Here is a 21,648-nt window from a genome sequence, read left to right as displayed (position 1 = left end):
ATTCGTGCCTGAAATGATCTGTCACTCAAAGCTCTGCTGATGGGAAACACTTCTGCAGGTCTTTAGTCCATAAATCTGTGCTTCAAATGATGCTACGTCAGATTCATTTACTTGTGTATGGATAAGATGTTCTACCTTATGCAAAAAAATAAAAACGCTTTCCAGTTAGCAATATTAAAACACAATTTTTTACACTTCAATAAATAAATGAGATGACCTGTATCGTTTGTAAATGTGACCGCAGGACCTGTCAGATTGTATTAACGCTAAATTCCGTATTGCGGCAGTCAAGACTTTCACAGGGTTTATGTGTCAGCCCAGCTCTGCTAATTCATTCCTGTTTATAAGTGGAATGCATCTCTGAGCTCAGACAGTCATTTTAATCCAGCTAATTAAATGATGGCTGCTTGTCAATCTGGTGTTCGGGTTGAACTGAGGGGGAGAGGGAAGTGCTGGCTGCATTTTAGGTCAAATACATCCAAAAAAGACAAACAGGCAACTAAATGTATCTGAAATAATTAGTAAACATTACATTAAATAGATTTTAAATTGTTACAAAAGCTGCAAATGTGCGTTAAAAAATTGGAAAACTTAATCAAAAAGATGCTTTTTTTTAGAAATGTACAGTAGCTGTAACACTTTAAAAAGTATTAAAATTTAGTCTAGATGTAGTTAATTACTTCTATCATAAAGAAAATCCAAACAAAACAACTTGGTTTCTGAATCAAAAAATTAATTCCTTTAAAGACTTCCTGCAGTCATCAACTGGTGTTTTGTGAGTAATTCACACAATTGATTAAATTTTAGAAGTGCATATCATACTGGTAAATTTTTATGTATTTAAAATTAAATATAAACCTGTCGTTATGAGTTTTCAGATGCGCAAAACTTTATAGAAATTCTAAAAATGTTGAAAAATACAATTTCTTAATAACACTGTTTCCAATGAATCATAATTATGCAAATAAACAAACCAACTAATGTAATAAGTATTTCAAAAACTCAGTGATGGATGTGAACAATACTTTGATTTACAGCCGATACGTTCAAATTTCTGTCATGCTCATCATCATCTATCAAAGGAGACGTCGGCGTCATATTCAGGCCGTGGAGTGACAAGTTACGTGGGAGCGGCTACTGATGATGGTTACAATTTTGGGAAATCGTGGTTAGTGATAGTACAGAGGAGCTGTAGATCCAACAATTCTGCATGACACACTTAACTTTTGATGAGCTCTGTGTTACTGTGGCCACCACTGTTGATCATGTGACTCATTCAATTCAAAGAACTGGTTTCTATTACAGTTTTGCAAAAAAAAAAAAATTTTAATATTTCCCCAAAAACCGCCTCCTTCAAGCACCAAACTTCTTTCATAAATGCGAGTTTTTTTTTTAATTGACGTGTTTCCATTAAGCAAATTTATCATCGTAAATTCAATTTGCACAAATTCATGGTCAATGGAAACGCAGCTACTGACTTTCTCTGACAATTCGCCTTAGACTGTTCATCATTCTCCACAGAAAGGAAATAAAAGCCAACATCCGCCTGATATCAAACTTGCAAAGGAAATACACCATATTTTTAAAAGCACATTGTTAATCCTTTTGAGTACAGCATGAAAGAATTGTGAATTGCTGCAGGAAATTCTACAAGTTTCCATTTTAGAGGAAATAAATAACTATAACACATGAATATTCCTGCTTTTTTTTTTTCGTTTAAAAAAAAAAACATAGTTAAAGCTTGTATAAAGTGGTGCACTTTTATGCAGATGATACCCCCACATACATGTGAAACATAAGTGCTGAGGGGTTGCTGCAGGCGAAAGGGTGGCCAGGCCTCCAGGAGATGGAGATGTTTGATATTTAAGACCCCAGGCAGCATCTGCAGTAATGAGAGCCCTGGGCGTTGGGGCCGGGCAGACCTCTGAGGGAGCCACTGGTAATTATGCGGCCCTATTACAGGCTCATCTGCAAGGAAAGAGCGTCAGAAGAAACCTTTTCGAGCAGGTTAAGACCAGCCGGGGTCTCTATATTTAACTCAAATTGGCTGAAGCGCAGTATGTTTCTCAGGCTTTTGTTTGGCTGCCGGATCATCAGAGACTCACAGTAATGAACAAGACAAAGTGCAGTGGAGATTGAGAAACTGTGTTTTCTATTCATTATAAGTAAATTGCTTCAAGATTTTCTTGATTATTTGAAGTGATTACCTGATAAAAAATGTTATTAAAGGCAAAAACGATTTCTTTTTTACTAACCAATGCACTGAAAATCCATATTTGTTGCTTATAAAACACAAAAAAGGAAAAGTTTTTCTCCTATAAATATGAAGAAAATTGATCAATCTAGTTGATTAAATGTTTTTAATTCACAACAAATATATTTTATGCCAACTGCAACATTAAATGCATTTTATTTTTAGTTATTCACAGTGGAAACTGATCAGCTGCATTTTAAAATTCATAACAGCATTGAGTTTTCCATGAAAGTTGAATTTCTTCAGACCTTTCTAAAATCTGTGCTTCCATGTAACTCACTGAAATACTGCTTCTCTCTGATTCCACAGAAAAATAAAGTGCAAAGCAGTAGTTGTTTTAACTCTTCTCTTTCTTTCGGGAAGTCAGATTTTTGCACCTTTTGGACAGATGTGACATAAAGCAATAGATTTTATATTAATAATTAAAGGAAGTCAATTCAGAAAAAGAAGTGAAAATTTAAAAACCAAGAGGTGCGTATCTGTAATGGGCAGCAGCAGAAGTTTATGGGGATAAAAGTGTCGTAGGATTTAAAATAAAGCCCACACTTTATGCATTATAATATGTTTTTTTTTTTTTAGTTCCCACTCTTACTGTAAATATGATTAATTGTTTCACCGAGCTACCAGCAGCAGTAATTTGTGCTCACAAGCAACACACACAAGTCAAGCTTCTTCATTAACGATACTTTTTTCCTGTTTTACTCCAACCACAAAATGCTCATTACACCTGATTCATTATATATCCCTATCTGTCTAAGCAAGAAAATATATGTTTTTTTTTCTTTTCTTTTCCTCTTGTGGTTAAATATAGACTAGTTAGCACCAAGAAAAAGGCTTCTCATTCCTCCAAACATTCACTACAATTTGCATATTTTTTGTTTATTCTTTTTACCTCATAACCTATATATTCTTGAGGATTTATCTTGTGTATGAAATTCAAATTATTTATTAATAATAGAACAGAAAAGTTGTTCTTAAAGAGTTATTGTGCAAACAGGCTTCATGACAGCACTTTGAAGTGGAAGATGATGCTCCTTTGTGAACTTTTTTCTCTGGTTACATTTGTGTCACAGAAAGAAAAAACTGAAAGAAAGTCACAAAGAAATATATATATATAATATAAAATAACAATATTGCAGGTTGTTTTTTGCAATATTTTTACCTTTGAAATTATTTTTATCTCATTTAAATGATAAGTTAAGTAAAATATGACAAAAACTGTTAAAACTAGTCCAATAAAAATACACAAGTATTTATTTTGTAATAACATTTCTATATTTGTAAAACTTACCAAGTTAGTTAACTGTAAGAGCACATTTTTTGGTAATTTTACATAAAATAAACTTTATGTACACAAAATTTTCCTCATTAGTCTAAAAAAAAAGATTAGGAAAATACAGACATAAACAACTTTTTTTTTGCCTTTGTAGAGAATCTTTTTAACTATGTAGATTTTTTTTCTAATTTGCCTTAGAAACCTTTTATGAATTTTAAAATGCATTATATAGCATATTTCAGTGTATAGAGCAATATATCACAATATATAGATTGGTATATAAGAAAATGGTAATAGTTTGAGTATGTCATTATATTTCAATGTACTGATAAATATTGCTTCCACATATGGAATATACTGTAAATATGCTGTATATTGAGAAATATATTGTTGTTTACAGCAGAGAGAAACTAAAGAGGCCAAGAAATACTGCCAAAAAGTTTAACCCTCTAACGCTGGCGATACCAAAGCAATAACATACTGTAACTTTTCAATCTTTAACAGTTGTGTTCGTGCCGCTTTTCTCCTTCAGAACCTGTTGGAATTATGTTGATCGCATTAACAATTAAAAAAATTACAGTAAATAAGGGAACACAAACACTGGAGCTCCTGTGTTAAAGGGTTAATAACAAAAAGTTGCTCAAAAAGGACTGGAGAAACACCCAGTTGAAAAATAATAATGATTAAAACTCAGAAAGAGCTCATTAAATACGGGCTTTAATTAATAGGTTCAGGTATTGATTCAAGGAGGTGGGATTAATCTGGGCGGGGCTAAAGCCAATCTGCACATTAACAAAGTAAAAAATGATGCTGACTTCAAGCCATGATTGAAGTCAGCATCATTACAGCAGGTTTTAGGCCACACCCTTTGTGAGAAATGTTTTAGGGAAATCTAACATTTCTAACATCAGCTTCTTCTCTGGCTTGAGGACTAAATTCCCTTTGTCAGACTAGAGTCAAGACTTTACTGTCACTCGCTTCTCTTAGGTCGCAGCTCTCCCGTTCACATCCTCTTCATCGCCTCCCTCTCACACTGTCAGTTTGAGATCTTTGTTCTTAGTGATTTATTCATTTCTCACTCCCTACAATGTGCAACATCTGCGTTCATACTATATTGTGTCCTTTAGTGTTATTTTCGTCTGTCTGGAAGTCAATCCCTATCCTCTATTCTCTTGAGATTCAGTCTTCCCGTCTTATTAATTTCACTGTGGTGGTTTATTATGACAGGAATCGACTCGCTCCCAGTTAACAGTTTCAGGTTTTACTGCCTTCCTTTATCTATCTGTCAGAGTGTTGATGGATCTCTCGTTTGTAAGATGCTAGTACAGTCTGCAGCGCTCGCGATTATACACATTTGGTTCTAACCTTGTGAAAAAGAGGTAACAGCCTTCCATTTGGTGTTTTCCCAAGCTTGGAAAATGATGTGTGACGTGCAGATTGGAGCATGACCAAAGCACTCTCTGATCTTAAGAAACAGTTGAAATCAAGGAATTAACATTGTAAATACCCAACAATTAACATCAAATTTTATTTTTTTAGTCCTCTCATCAAGTCCACAACCCTGTTTTCTATATTTTTTCTTTGCAAAATGTATATTTTATGATGAAACAGAACTAAGTTTACTTGAAAACTCATCCTCACTTATCTATTTTTTCTTGGCTCTTTATCAGCCTTTTATTCAGATTTATTTATGATATCTGTGGAGTTCAAAGTATACCTCGTGTACAGTTCTTTGCTCAGACCACATCTTCAAAGTGTACTGTGCTTAAGAGCTCCTTTTCCTTCTTCTTCAAAGCTGCTACATTAAAGAACTTTGTAATGAAAACTATTGGCTTAACAGTAAATGCTGTGAAAATAATCCAGGTCTGGATTTAGCCAGCCCCCACTAAGCAGTGTCTATCCTTCCAATCCCCTAAATGCTTAGAAAACTATGCTATCCTCATATCAATTATTTTATCCATCTAATCCATGGGTGGCCAAAGAGGGGCCCGCAGGCCAAATTTGGAAATTCCCTAAAGCCTTCCTGGCGACTTCTGATGCTTTTAGCTCCTTTTTTAGCTAGCCAAGATGGAGCGACAGCAGTTTGCTGTTTGCATTGGAAGAAAGTTTGTTTAACTTGACCTTGTTTTTCAATTCAAAATGGCCAGTGAGGCCTTGCTGTTACAGTCAATGTGTAATTAATGTGTGTTACCTTATTGAATTCAGAATCAAAATAAATAAATTAAACCATATTATATACTTTCTCCTTTTATTTCATGACAAAAAAATGTTGTATTTGGCCCGCACACCAGGACCCCATTTAGATTTTGAACAAAAAAGTTTGGGTACCTCTGAATTCTAATCTATTGTCTCCTTTGATTTATTTGATATGTTCATAAAGTTTGATGTGGAATATACTACTGTCTGCATATACCAGGCTTGGGACAGGTACAAGGAGGACACTGGTTTTTGTCCCATTGAGGCTGCATTTATCATTTCCCCCCTCTTTTTTATGTCTGTCTATTGTTCTGTATGCCCTTCTTTGTGTTTTTTTTGGTTGCTTGGTTTTGGTGGTTGGTTGGTTGGCTCTTTGATTAATTGGTTGGTTTGAGTGGTTGGTTGATTTATTTTGGTGGTTCGTTGGATGGGTTGTTTTTGTGGTTGGGTGGTTAGTCTTGGTGGTTGGTTGGTTGGTTGAGTGGTTGATTTTGATGGTTGAGTGGTTGGTTTGTTGGTTGGCTGGTTGACTCATTGATTGATTGGTTGGTTGGCTTTGGTGGTTAGTTGGGTTGGTTGGTTGGTTGGTTGGTTGGTTGGCTGGTTTTAGTGATAAGTTGATTAATTTTGGTGATTGCTTGAGTGATTGGTTGGTTGGGTGGTTGGTTTCGGTGGTTGCTTGGTTGGTCTGCTGGGTGGCTCATTAATTGATTGATTGATTGGTTGGCTGGGTGGTTGGTTTTGGTGGGTGTTGGTTGGTAGGTTGGCTGGTGGTAGTGGTCGGTTGGATAGTTTGTTTCGGTAGTTAGTTGGCTGGGTGACTCATTAATTGATTGGTTGGTTGGCTTTGGTGGTTAGTTGGGTTGGTTGGTTGGTTGGCTGGCTGGTTTTAGTGGTAAGTTGATTGATTTTAGTGATTGGTTGAGTGATTGGTTGGTTGGTCAGCTGGTTGACTCATTAATTGATTGATTGATTGATTGATTGATTGGTTGGTTGGTTTTGGTGAGTGGTTGGTTGGCTCTTTGATTAATTGGTTGGTTTGAGTGGTTGGTTGATTTATTTTGGTGGTTCGTTGGATGGGTTGTTTTTGTGGTTGGGTGGTTAGTCTTGGTGGTTGGTTGGTTGGTTGAGTGGTTGATTTTGATGGTTGAGTGATTGGTTGGTTGGTCAGCTGGTTGACTCATTAATTGATTGATTGATTGATTGATTGGTTGGTTGGTTTTGGTGAGTGGTTGGTTGGTTTGCTGGTTGTAGTGGTTGGTTGGATGGTTTGTTTTGGTAGTTACTTGGCTGAGTGTCTTTTTGATTGTTTTTTAGCCTATTTTTTTAACCCATTTTGGAGTCATGGGGTTGCTGGAGCCTGTTCCAGTCATAGTTTTGTGAAGGCGGGGTACACCCTGGACAGGTTGCCTGTCTTCCAAACAGCGCACAATCACTGCCACACGCACTCACACATGCTCACATAGGGCGACTTAAGGGTAACCAATCAACCTATGAAACATTTTTTAGACTGTAGGAGCAAGCTGGAGTATGCACGCATGCACCAACAGAACATGCAAACTCCACACAGAAAGGTTTATTTGTGACTTTTTATGATTTTTTTTTTTTTTTTTTAATCGCAATTTGGGATTTTTGGACATTTGGGAGGGCAGTTACTGCATTTGGACGGATCTTTTCTTCCCTTTACCAAAATCTGTATCCAATCTTGAAATATTTGAATATGAAATGTGTGTTTTGTTGCAGAAGCTGGGCACATTATGTCACAAAATACAAACAGAAAGGAGAACACAAAAAGAATGCAACATCAGTGATGTTATTTTGGCTTTCGGCTGCTTTTAATGCCAGTAAATGTCCCAAGATGTATTGCGCTCACGTCCCTCTAAAATATTGTATAGAAGGCACAGCGAGAAGCTAGAATGACATACCTGCTGAAGTTCTACCTCCTACAGGACAGAAAATGCTTTTGGTTGTCGATCAGAATTCACACACACTGTGCATGCTGCCGCTTCGGCACAGATAAAGGCAAATGTGCGCACTGATGTAGGAGTGTCTCACACATGTACACACAAACACGAGGAGGCTGCTTCTCTGTCCCAGAGCGTTCTCGCCTTCAGCTATGCCCAGGGTCATAAATATCTGCCTTTGCAGGAATCATTGAAAAACCTCAGGATATTAGGTGCAACTCGAAAACTTCAAAAGAGAGAACCCCAGCTGTCACTTTCTTATGGTTTCATGTGCAATGTGGCTTCAGGTGTTTCTGCAGCACAGCCGTGCCTTGTGGCTACAGGATGCAGGCGAGGAAATGATGAAGTTTAGAGGATTAATGTCAGGGATTTTTTGGAGCACTGATAACTTTTATTCAGGTAAAATGTCACCTGAAGAAAAATTACGGAAAAACAAGCAAGGAATAAATAAATAAATAAAAGGATGCATTTATTGAGTTTTACTATTAATTAATACTAAGCCTCTCAGCAGAGAAGCCACAACACTTCTGTCAAAATATGCCAACAGGATTTAAATCAAAAAGTAGATACCTAGGATAACCTCCAATAGTGCAAGTGTGTGAATGCAGTAAGCTAAATGTGGCCGCAAAAGATGCCAGAGCAGTTAGCTAAAAATGTTGAAGCTAAAAGCTTGCTAAAATATTAGCTAAATACCAAAAAAAGTCAAAAAAATGAAAATATGTCTAAATTTGCCCCCAAAAAACAGCTAGCAAAATGCTAAAATGTTAGCTCACTGTAAATTAGCCAAAAACTGGAAACATATCTTAATTAGCCAAAAAAAAAAACAGCTAGCATAAAGCTAAAACGTTAGCTAAGCTCCAAATTAGCCAAAAACTGGAAACATATCTAAATTAGCCAAAAAACACCTAGCATAAAGCTAAAATGTTAGCTAAACTCCAGTTTTGCCAAAAAGCAGAATGTAAAAAAGTCTAAATTACCCCAAAACAGCTCACATGTTGCTAACATAAAAGATAAATTCCAAATCACCCTAAAAACCTTACTGAACATTTTAAAGTGTGAATGGCGTCTCTTGCTGAAAAAATATGCAGAAGTTCACAAGTTTAAAAGTGCACAGAGTTTTTGAAGAATTTGATCAATTTCTCATTCATTTCCTTTGGGACATATTAATTTAATGATACCAAAAGTACAAGCAGTAATGTCCTGAAAAGGCTGAAGGTTTTGACACCAAGATTGTTGAAATTACTTAAAGTCTGATCAAGTTTGTTCTTGCCAAAAATGTGGAGCAGGAGAATCACTGTAGTGTGAAAGCTGTAAAGCATTCAAACAATTATAATTTCAACCATTTGTGTTGGATTTTGGATTGCAGTTGATGCTAAAACGGTTTGTTTTGGTGGACGGACAATCAAAGCACTTTTTTTCTGGAGTTTTCACGGTGAGAGATCATTGAGATGGTTGGCTGCATAAATCCCTTTGTTTGCCACTCGCACTGGAATCTGGGGACTCAAACACAAAGGAGAACCAAAGACAGATGGAGGCATGAGGGATAAGACCACTCCACTCTACCAGCAGCAGCAGAAAATGCTCTGCAGGAAGGAACAGTCTTGTTGTTCTGTGTATCTTTATGTTAATTCTCTCACTCCGTACCAAACCCCCCCGCCAAAACACAACTGTAATCGTCTGTTTCTTTTCAAACTTGGCTGTTGCACTACAGGATCTAACATTTCCTTATCCAAAACACAAAAAACAGCACAAGCAGGGATGTTGGCATTGTAGCACACGCCTGCAATCACACACAACATTTGACACCGACTTCACACACTCACTCCATATCTGTGACTGATAGTTCCACCTTTATGTATGCACTGCTGCTTTTTTTCCTGTTTACTGCAGAGCCATAAAAGATGCAATTTCAGGGAATCTGCACTGAACATTTGATGTGACAATTCTGAGATCTCAGTCTCTGGGAGATTTTTCTTTTTCTTTGCAAGCTGGTAACATTTGATAAGCTTAAAAAGGGAGACTGTTTTTTTCTGCCAGTTTTATTCTTTTATGGTATTGTGGCAAAACTACATACAGGAAACCTAATAAAATATGTAGGCGCTCTGTAGCGAGCTGCACACATATATGCAAAGCTAGCTGATAGTGCTGGTTAAGTGCTTGCACGAGCTGTTTAATTTGAAAATATGATATTGATGACAGCATAAAAACATCTTTGAAGTGTTTCTTGCTTTGTATATATTTGCAAAGTTAGAACACTTTTTGCTCTGAAGCTTTACATTCTAGGGCTCTATCCATACGGGTCTGACAAACTAAAACTTTTATAATGCTTTCCCAAGACTTTATATATATATATAAATCTTTTTTATGCTGCTCAACAGATGCACATCACATTTTCTGCAAATCCCTGTTTCTGTGCACGCTTAAAGTCTGCATCCTCCCTCGTTTCCACCTGCTGTTGACCAGTGTGTGCCTGCATGTATCCACAAAACCAGCAGTGTCGGGCTGCAGTCCTCAAGGACAGACTACTGTCCTGTTCTCTTTCAGCAACAGCTGCCTTTTCAGCTTTTTACTGCCAGAACAGACCCAATCCAATCAAGGTAATTAGCCGAGATTTTTAGGGAAAACAAAAGCAGAACAGTGGACCCCTTAAGGACTGCAGCATGGCACCGCGGGTCCAATCAGACATTCGACCGTAGGATGGGGTCTTGACTCTCTGTCTTATTTTTCCTGTTCAAACAACAGTTTTTATGCCCAATTATTTGAATTTGTGCAAACCTCGGGTTATTAATGTTGTGTATTTTTCTGTTTTTAAAACTATTTAGGAATTGAAAATTATTGCTTTTATGGTTAATTCCCTTCACAAACAAAAAAAGAAGATTTCTAACACACTTATATTTGGTATGTTAGGTTTGATAATTGGCAAAAACTGTCTTCTTAGTTTTACTAAATGGAAACTTTTTATAAAATAGTCTGCCAAGACCAACAATATACTGACAAGGGTTATAGAATCATGGTCTTTTATAGCTAGATTGTAATAAGGGTTCTGCCCTCCAAGCTCTGAACACAATACAAGTAAAATTGGTCCTTTTATGCGATTATTTAACCGCGTACATAATCTCTCCTACACTTTGAAAATGAGAGGTCTCTTGAAGTTATTGAGGTCAGATGAATGAGGTACCAGAACAAGCAGTGCTGCAACACTCAGACCTGCATCAAAACAAAAGACTCACAAGGCTTTTGTTTTGATGTCTCATTGAATTATGCTTGTGCCTTTATTTGCTTAGAATTTCTGTGTCTTTATAGAAAAACCTTTGAACGAGGAAGAGAAAGTGTAGGTCATTGTGAGACCTGATTTGAAGAAAGAAAAAAAAACAGATGATGTTTGGTGGGAAAAAGGTGCAGCACTGACATTGGTTTGTCTCTTTTCATTTCAGTTTTTATCAACAGCATTTGATACCAAAGATTTTCTCTTAAGGTCTTTCAAAATGGAATTTAGAAAAGAACATTGCTTTTTATTGTCAAGCTAAATCAAAAGCTGTTTGTTGGGAAGAAAAATGTTAATGGAGAATATTCCAGCAAACTGTTGCAGTTTCCTCCAACACAGGATGTTTTGACGAGTGTTTTCCTCACCTGCTCCATGTTATTTAAGCTAGATGGCTTATTTGGAACTAATGACTGTACATTAGAACTGGACTGAGTGACCATTCTAACAGGAAGTACCCGCCGGCTCCAAGATACCAAAACCCAGTAGACTTCTATTGAGAAATAAAAATCTACACATTACACATCTTCTAGCTAATCTTTTTTTTAATCATAATTTTTCAGTAGGGCAAGTTCATTAAGTTATAAACTGACCAATAACATTATGTGGTCTTAAATGTTTGAAACATTTGATTGACAAATTATCTTAAGTCCAGCTTCAAATGGTATGGGTTGTGTGGTTGCCATAGAAACAATGACTCAGACAGACTCAGAAAAATCATCACTTACTGACGTTGTCCAACATGGCGATGTTCGAATTGCAAAAAATTGGCAATGAAATCGATTTAATTTCATTGGAGCTGGAAGTAAGCCATTTCCTATAAGTGATGTTACGTTCACTCAGTTCAATTCTCATGTAGCCCGTCTGATCCTAAATCAGGGACGAGCATGAGATCATCCAAGAAGAAACTAGAGATGTCAGAGTCCAGGCGAGGGTCAGGGCAGGCAGCAGGCAAAGATAGAAATATCAGGGTCAGAAACAGAAGATCAGCTCCAGATAGAAACGCTCAGTAATGCAGGCAGGGGAGCACAAACAATACTTCGCACTGAGTGAGGCTCTGTGTGCTGCTTAAGAAACAGGTGGATGATTGATAGATTGGAGTCAGGTAAGTTATGACCAGAGGGGGAGACAGAGCTGACACCTGACATTATGTATGTCGTTGAAAATTAGTTTAAATTTGTTTTTACAAAAGTTGGGACAAATTCAGCAAATAAAATAAAAAAAAATAACCTAAAAAACAATTAAATTTAAATGAAGGCTAATTAGTTTACTGTTTTTTCTGAAGAAAATGTGATAATGTCAGTGGTGAAAGAACACAATTGTAACTGTAATGCTACGTTTTCTTTCATAGCTTTATTCCAATATATGACAGATTTAGTGTCATATAATTCCGGAACGTGCCTTTATATTTGCATGCAGTTTTATCCACTCTCTGTGAAAACAACGCAAAAAATGTGTACCATTTTGAGGTTCTGTGCTTTTTCTACAACCCATTTCCAAATTTTACTGATTAAAAACCCACATAAAACAACATTTTCAGTATTAAGTAAAACAAAGACGACTATTGAAACTCATCTTTACTTTTAGGAGAAAGCTTCTGCAAAATAAAGGAAAGAAATTTCCTATTTCACACTTAAAAAGTCAGTCTTGAGTCTCGCAGCTTCTTCACAGCAAGAAATCTCAACACATTACTATGCAGTTAGGTTACACATCCTCTGATATTGAGGCTTTTTACTTCCAAAGTAATCCTATCTGACAGCTCAGCTCTTAGAGATTAGTGTGTAAAGTATATCCTTTATGACAAACCAACATCAAAATGTCAGCACCGACGCATCCAAGAGTTTTTCTCCCTGGTTTTCTCCGAGAACCCTGATCCTTGAAAATGTTGCACACAAGTAATGATCCTTATACTTTGTCAAGCTAAAAAAACAAAGCCTGTGTGCTGACTTTTGTCATTAAAGTCCTTGAAGGGGGTATTTAGCTCCGTTGACCATAATTTCAAAGCTCCTTTTTTTGTCTGGTCAGCTCATGTGAGAGGGCTTTTATCCTTTTCTAGGACTGGAGGATGAGACAGTGTGAAGCTTTCTGTTTCAGATCCCTGTTGTCTGTTCACTGAGAGGTCACGCAGAAGCATACAGATGCTAAAAAGCACACACAATAAGGTTTTCAGGCAGTTTTTGCACCACTTACCATGTGGAGGCTGGATTGAACGCCAAAGTTGCAGACAGAGTGGAATTCAAAATGTGTGCATTTAGTATTTTTGCTTGTTAAGTGAAGCCTGAACTTAGCCCGCAGGCTTTCTAGTGAATAGAGGAGCTCTGATTATATTAGCTGTGTCCTCACCTCAGCATGTTGTAGCTATGTCTGCCAAGCTGGAAAGTGCTGAACTTTTCACCTTTGCTGCATTTTAGCACCGTGTCAGCAAAGCATGTTAGTTTGCTTCTGACAGAGAGTCCCACTGTGTGGTGCGCCACATTTGGAGATGGATGGGTATCATCTTTACTCTTTATTAGGGATTAGTGATGAAGGCTTTGCTCCTGTTTATTGCACAGTGGTGTATTTGAACAACAGGAGCCCTTTATCTGGATGTAGCCCTCATAAGATGATAAAAATGCAAAAACACACACTTTAAAGGGGGCATCATTACAATTTTTAAAATGTGTGACTCCGATGGAGGTAAATGAAAAAAAAAAAAAAAAAAAATCAGGCTTAGGTTTTTAATGCTTATGCACAAATACAACTATCAGTGCGGTACAGAGAGGCAGAATCTTTAAGATTTCATGCCACAACCTGATTTTTTTTAAATCTTTGGTGCGGTCATGGATGTAGATGGTGGCAGATTGAGGCCATTGCTGGGTGGGCACAAGGCGGTGGTAGCCGGGTTACCGTCCAATAGCAGCTCTGATTGGATGACGTGTAAATGTCAGGCGCCACAATTGACATATATCATTTTACCGGACATATCATGGTGTTGACTTCACACACAGAAAATGCCTTACCTCAGGCTTGTGCCTTATCGGTCACTTCCTGATCATGTTGCTATTTTGTGCATTCTCACCCCCAACTTGTTATATTTGGGCGTATGGTTCTAGCCCTCTTCTGCATCACTTTTTCACATTTTGGTTTTCCCCAACTTGTTGTTTTTTGATATGCTGGCTGTTCCCATTAAATCAGGGGTCCTCAAACTCCGGGCCGTGAACTGGTACTGGTTCAAGAGCCGCTCAGTACTGGGGCTCAGACGCCAACCAGGGGTCCCCAACCCTCAGGACCCAGATCGGTATCGATACTGATACCATGATGCTAACCGGACCGGTACCTAATCCATTATCGGTATCCTAACCTGTTACTGCGTCCTAGCACGTCAAAAAACGTCAACCAAAACGTCAAAAAGTGACACGTCTATATATGATGAGTTGGGGGTGAGAATGTGTAGCCGAGTCGGTCTGAGACACGTTTTTAGAGAAACTACTGTCGCCAATCACAAGAGAACTTGTTTGAAGTCCACACCCCTTCCACTGAAAGCAGAGAAGCTGTCAATCAAATGTTTGATTTGGGCCCAGTGGGCATCACATGCTTTTACTGAGGCATCTGATTGGTTGTTTATAACTTGAATAACTTGTGATAAAGAAAAAATATATGTTAAGAAGAATTTATAAGAGCATGAATTGTTATTCTGATGAATAGAATGAATGAGAAATAACAATCCATTTCTCAATATATAACTTTATAAAAAGTGAACCATTCTGCACCATTAGCAACTCAGATCTTAATATTGTAAATTTATAAATGTACACATTTTTACACTGACCGATATAAAAAAGTGACATTTTGGAATATGTGACCATAGTCTTAGAGAATGTGATGCATTTATCTTTGCTAAGTCAGACAAGAAAATAATCAAATAATTTCTCCTTTTGGTTGGTTCAGTTTCTGACGAGTATTTTCTGTGATATATTTATTACCACACACTTTCACCCCTGAGGGTAGTTTGTGAAATTGAACACACAAAGCAACATCATTTTTAAAAGCTTATTAACTATTGAGTTGTTCTGTAGGCTTAGCTTTGAAAGAAAAAAAAGACGTTTTAACACTGGCTGGTTGGGATGACTCAAACCGCTTGAAGAGTGGAAGAAAAGAAAACACAATCCACCTCAACTGATCACAGACTGAAAGGGCTTACACTGAAGCATAAAAAACCTTTTTGGTGTTTTATCAAATATTCTGAGGCAAACATGCTGTGAACATTTGGCCAGCACGCTGTCAATAATTAAAAGGCTTCATCTTCATCCAGTTTTCTGTGAACCTTTTGCTTCACACATTTTTCCCCTGTGTCATTTTTCAGCTGAACCGCTGGGACATTTAAGTTATTCTTCAACCAAACCAACATTTGTTTTTTTTCTGTTTTCAGGTGGAAACAAGCTGAGCGGTCAGCAGTTCCGTCTGGACTGGGCCTGGATCTCTCTGGAGAAGGAGTACTACGTGGTGGATGAGGAGGACAAACACCTGGATGTGGTGCTCAGACGCAGAGGCTACCTCGGGGAGACGTCTTTCATTGGTTAGTTTGTGTGTTCCTGTCTCGCTTCTTTGACAGAACCGGGAGGCAGCAACAATAACACGAGGTGGCACAAAAGGTCTGGCTGGTAACAACTGAAACCACTCTGGAGAAATGCACTGAAGGAGCAGCAGGTGATGTGATGACTCAGGACAGGTGTGAACCGTAAACAGAAAGTCAAAAATACTGACAAAAAGGAGCTTAACAATACGAAAAAGTTATTTTAATTGTTATTACTGACAAAAAATGTGTTAATTTGTCCCAAACTGTCATAACTTTAATAAACTTCACTTGGTTTCCATGCATCATTACAAAGTACTTCAAGCTTAACAGTTTCTTTGCATTTTTTTAAAAAGATTTTCATAATAATCCACTTAACTCAATACAATAAATGGGATTTTCTTTGATAAAAAACCTGAACCAATTACATTTTTTATCAGAATTTACTGCTCTATAATTCTTCAGTTCTGTCCAACAATTTTGCCTCATTTTCGTTCATGCTGATGATGATTTCCTCTTCACAAAAAACACAAACAAACTGCAATTACATTTTTACCATCACATTTTACAATCAATTTACAATCAAACTAGTGGTTTGGCAGCAAACAACTTTAGAGAAAATTGTTTATCTGAAGTGACTAACTTTGAAAAAAGGATCTGGCGGGACAATCTCTAAAGATAGTAATTTGCACACATTCATTTGTATTGTTGACCTCAAATAAACTTAAATCAAAAACAAAACAACCTCAAAAAATCTAAATCACATCCAGGAAATCAGGGAAGCATAAAGTAAAGTTTTCTGTTAGATGTAATTAAAAAGGATTCAGTACTTGTCTATACACATGAATGAAACTTCATTGAACTGAATTTGAATATTCTTATTTTATATTTTAATTATACAAAGGCTTATGTCAAAGCAAATAAAGGGTCAATTTTAATGGCAAATGGCAATTTTATTTGTACAGCAGTTCAAATAAATAAGAGGAATGTTTAACCCTAGAAGTTACACTTTTGGTGGATAATTTTTACCCAATATAACATACCCAATACAAAATATTTGTCATAAAAATTGTTTAATTGAGTAGTTTTGTTTTATTTTCAACTTATAACTTATATTCAGTCCTAAAAACATGCTTAAAAATGACTGAATAATTAGTAATTTGAGAACAGAACAATTCTAAAAAAAAAAAAAAAAAAAGAGTGATGATACTGAAGATTTGTCTTTGGTCCACCCATCCCTGGGACATGTGAGACTTTACCTAGGGACCCATGACACTCAGAAAAATGCAACATATTGAAAATCATGTAAATACTTGGTGCTTTAAGTTTAGGCTCCGATTATCTTTTATTCTATTTTAAAAACTTTTTAATTACGATTATTCTGTTTTTAGCCAAAATTTTAAAAACGTGTCATTTATTTGGTATGGAGCAACCCCGCCCCCCTTCCCATTACTCAGAACTCTGTTTACATTCAGTCCTGCTAGCTTACAGCTCCTCACACCCCAAACCTAACATTAGCGGTGCAGCAAAAATGGCGTGCAATATCGGAGCCGTCCAGGAGGTCGGTTTTGAGCCAAATTCCAGTTTGGACAAGAAGATCAGTTTGTCTTCAAGTGGATGCATCACAATGGAGCCGATTGTGTTTTCTACTCCGCAAATACGGTCTTTTTTAAACAGTCTTTATTCGTCTGCTAAATGCTTAAAATGTTAAAATTACAATTTGAATTAAGAAATACTTAGAAATGCAATTTTGTACTTAATTTTCCTTCAGAAAAATGCAACAAGAACAAGTTAAAAACACCAAAAAACAATTTTCCTTTATCAGAGTGGGACTTTTTTTTCTCCAAAAAAGCTAAATTTGATGTTATTCATATCAAGCTCAGTGACTATAAATCCCTTATAACGGAGGGGATTCAGGTTCATCATATTCTGATATTTGCACAAAAAAATGCTTACAAATAATTACTCAAAAACCTCTCCTACCACATACTCAAAGCTTTTTAATTTACTGTGTCAAAAGCAGCAGTCAGATCTGAAAGAACTTAAATGGCAGCATCATCAGTCAGTTCTTGAGAGCAAGTCATTAAAAACCTTTAAAAGTGCCGACTCAGTGCTGTGAGAGGCTTTTATAACCAGACCGAGATACATCAAAATATGTCGTGTGCATGGTGGGTGATTTGGATCATCCTGTTCTATTAAACAATGAACAGCACGACCAAAGCTTGTACCCGCGACACATAATGTCTCTCTGCTGAAATTGCCTAAAGTAACTTACAAGCCCGAGGAAACATTGTTCAGAATCTTCTGCTTTTTCTGAGGGGGTTATTGAAGGTCCCTGTCTTCACCGCACCCGAGATTCAATCATCACACAACATGGGGAAAAAAATGTAATTTGTGCCAGTGCTGACAACTGTGACCGGACACTTTAGAGCTTATTATGGGTAAAATGCCAAAATGTGCTGCTGTGTTTTGCTTCCTTCTCCAATCCAGTCAGCTGCGCGGGTGGCGACGCCAGCCTCACCGCTAAGCTTTCAGCCCAGCAGATGTCGGCGATTAGGTGTTCGGAGAAAACAGCGCAGCATGTTTTTGTGCTTATGTCTGAGTGTTTGTGAAAGCCTGAAGGTTTAAAGGATGATGACAGTGTCAGCCCTGAATGCCTCTCTTGCCTGGCTGACTTTGTCATGCTCCAGCTGCTTTGCTTAGGGAGAAGCAGCAGCCGCCGTTAGCAGCCATTGCTCTGTCCCACCTCTCACCATCGACCTGATCCCAGTTAATCAGGAGCAGACATGACAGTGCAGCAGTTTATCTTGGATTTATGTACCTGTCTGTGCGCTGGTGATGTATGTCTCTGCACACTAAGTTACCTGATGCTTCTAGGAAGGTTTTTGTGTCTGTGTGTTTAACTGAGCATAATCTCTTCATGCATTTCACGTGTGTGCACTCGGTTATCTCTGAACACGCACAGCCACTCGGTGTGAATTTCACAGTATGATGTCACTCGGTGCAATAAAATCAAAGAAAGAGGGCTTTGTATCAATATTTTCATCAGTTAAAATCAACTGTAGTTGTAATTTGTGAAATTGTTAAACACTAACGTCATATAGAATGTGTATTGGTGAACGCTCACCTGACTTCCACTTTTTTTTATTTGTACTATTTGAATATTTATATAAAAATCGATGTGCATTTCTCCCATAAACATTAGGAAGGCATTTCATACCATTAAATGTTGATAGGTCCTTTAAAACAGAGACTGATTTTTACCTGGAGGTAAAAAAGGCAATTTTCTAACCAGCCTCAACTCCATTTGTGTTTTTAAATACTGCAAATAATACTGCAAATACTGCAAAAACAGTTTGTTATGATATCTTATCTAGTAGATATATACTATGTAATATATGATTAATTGTTATTAATCACAACACAAAAATGTGATTAATCCATTTTTTAAAATCTGTTGACAGCTCTAAATAAAAATAAATGATCTAAATATACACTTTTGTGGATGATTTCATATTGTGATCATTCATGGATAATACGTGGTCAGCAAATACTGTATTTAAAAAGAAATAGTATAGAAATATACAAATAAAAGCTAATATTAAAAAAAAATATTTGGAAACAGTTTTGTAGATTTTATAGGTAAAATTACTTCAACAACAAAACAAGAAGTAGCTAAACACACATATCCACACAAATATGTAACTGTTTTACCCTAATTAATTTAGACAATATCATTTTAATTTTTATTGTCTTGATTCATCCTACTGAATAACGGAAAAATTCATTAAGGACCCACCTCAATGAAAACTGTGTTTTTAACACATATTTGTGGTATTTTTTTGATGATAGAGAACATATAAAAAGAAAATTAATTCTTTGTTCAAATCATTGTGAATCGGGAGCAGATGGAAAAAATGCAGTTTGAATAAGATTGTATTTGTGTCGATGAAAATACGTTGGGTGGGTTGTTCCGCTCCATTCTGATGCATCCATTTATAGTCAAACGTATCCATGTTTATCTTCATTTTCATTGTCTGAGCCAGAATCAGGTGTATAACTTTATGACTTGATAGCTTACTATTAATCACCATTTTTGTTGCACCAGTAATGTTAATTATTTGTAAATTAGTGGCAGAAAGAGAGTTAATTTTGGGATGATGGGAAATGGGGGCAGGCTTACTTTAGTTTGCACCAATAGTCCCGCCCACAAGTTCTAATGATCTACTGCTGCTCTGCAGAAACTATGTCCAAGAAAACGACACATTCTTTGATTTAGCCTAAAAACGGCCTAATCATAGTCAAAAGACCACTGAGAAGAGGTTTGATCAAAGTGGAACTTTAAATAACTCAGAATATATATATATATATAATACAAAATTCAACAAATCAGAATCTTTTGGTGTTTCAATAGCATAAACTATAATTTTGGAACTCTATCATAAGTGAATTTACTTGTACTTGATGGATATTTGTAATGCTAAAACTGTATACCTTAAAATTAGCACTTCATAATTCTATTATTTTTGGTTTGCACATAAAGAATGCAAATTAGTATTTACAAAGATGACATGAACTAAAAAAAAAAAAAGATTTAAAAAATAAGATCTGGTGGAAGTGTGTGCAGGCAGATGGATAGATTACTGCAGATCAAGCAGGGAGTGTGTCAGGGATGGAAAAGCCAAAGGACTGCTGCCAGAAGGGGTTATCTGACGAAAGCTTGTGCTGTGGCAGGTAACACTTAAGAAGAGCATTTACTCATAGTCCATCACAGCAGGACAGCTGCAGCAGTGGGGATCAGTGAGGGGGTAAACACAGACGAAGAATCAAAGGTTTAAAGACGCCCTCACAAAGCAGAGCTCACTCGGAGCAACGGGGGAAGAAAGCTTGTGGATTACGCTTCACTCTTCCGCTGCTGCAGCCTTTTCTTCTGACAAAGAACTCTGTAAAACTAGTTGTCTTTAACAATCTCTGTGCACCTGAAATATCAATAGAGCTCTCATTCTTCAAGGGTTGTGTGTCCTCTAACCTCACCTGCAAATAGAGTTCTGTCACTTTCTTCACTTCACCCCCCCACCCTCTGATTTGTCTGCCCACTTAATCTGTCTCCTCTCCTCTGGCTGTCATCTACACTCTTTCCTCACCTCATCTCGCTCCGGCAAAGACCTTTTTCACCTCACCTGCTTTTACTCATTTAAGACTTTGCCCTTCTTCCTGCTTCATTACCGCCTTTTCGGTCTCTGCAGAAGCTTCAGTCCAACAATTTATACCTTTTGTCTCACACCTATACCACCTAGACACCCAATAAGCCTTTGGGTTCTTCACTGTCTCTATTCTGCACTGTGGTTAATCTCTCGTTTAATGAGATTATGCACGACACATTAGAGGTACAAATCTTATTATTTGGTAAACATCTGAATCAATTACATTTTCATGTGATTTATTAATTATTATTATCTTTTTATATATTGTAAAAGTGTTCCCAAAGGTATTTTTGTCATGATTACACAGTTTTTAGCCAAAATGTAAAAAAAAAAAATGCATTTTTCTTACTCAAGCTTCTGCAGAGTTCATTGGAAATTTACCTCAGAGGTGATTTCCCATCATCCATCTATTTACCCTTTCTCCTACCAGCTTACAGCCCCTCACACCCCAACCTAACATTACCGGTGCAACAAAATTGAAGCTATCAAGCCATAAAGTTTTAATCCAGATGTTAGCTCAGACGAGAAATACAAAAACATTTGTTGATTCACTGTATTTGTCTACAAATGGATGCATCAGCATATTGTCTACATCACAAATACAATATTTTTTAAATGGCAGCTCATGATTCACAAGAATTAGATTAAAAAAATACTCAAAAATGTTATTTTATTTTAATTTACTTCATATATGTCCTCCATTGTGAGAAAAAATGCCTCAATAACATGCTTTAAACACCATTTTCATTGGAGTGGGTCTTTAATAACAAATGAAGCCAAACATCAGAATCTGTGTATCGATAGGAACTGTCCTCCTTTAGTTACTTGTTTGTAAGTTGGCAGCTCTAGACTCCCAAAGATTTGTCCTAATCATTTTTAAATACTCTTTCTTCATATTATCAACCCACAGGGATATAAATGGAGGCAATTAGATCTGTTA

The 21,648-nt window shown here is 36.8% G+C and overlaps 1 protein-coding gene across 1 annotated transcript in view; it reads left to right on the top strand.

The window, feature by feature from the left end:
- frem2a (FRAS1 related extracellular matrix 2a) overlaps window positions 1–21,648 on the top strand; it is a 67,190-nt gene that overhangs the window by 8,327 nt on the left and 37,215 nt on the right. The window contains exon 3 of the mRNA XM_024261619.2: window positions 15,361–15,507. Within this exon, the coding sequence (XP_024117387.1) occupies window positions 15,361–15,507 (147 nt within the window). The remainder of the gene's footprint in view (window positions 1–15,360; window positions 15,508–21,648) is intronic.

This window comes from Oryzias melastigma, linkage group LG14, assembly GCF_002922805.2.
Source record: "Oryzias melastigma strain HK-1 linkage group LG14, ASM292280v2, whole genome shotgun sequence".
NCBI classification, from domain to species: domain Eukaryota; kingdom Metazoa; phylum Chordata; class Actinopteri; order Beloniformes; family Adrianichthyidae; genus Oryzias; species Oryzias melastigma.
The sequence above is the reverse complement of the archived record's forward strand: the minus strand, read 5'-3'. Positions and strand labels throughout refer to the sequence as shown.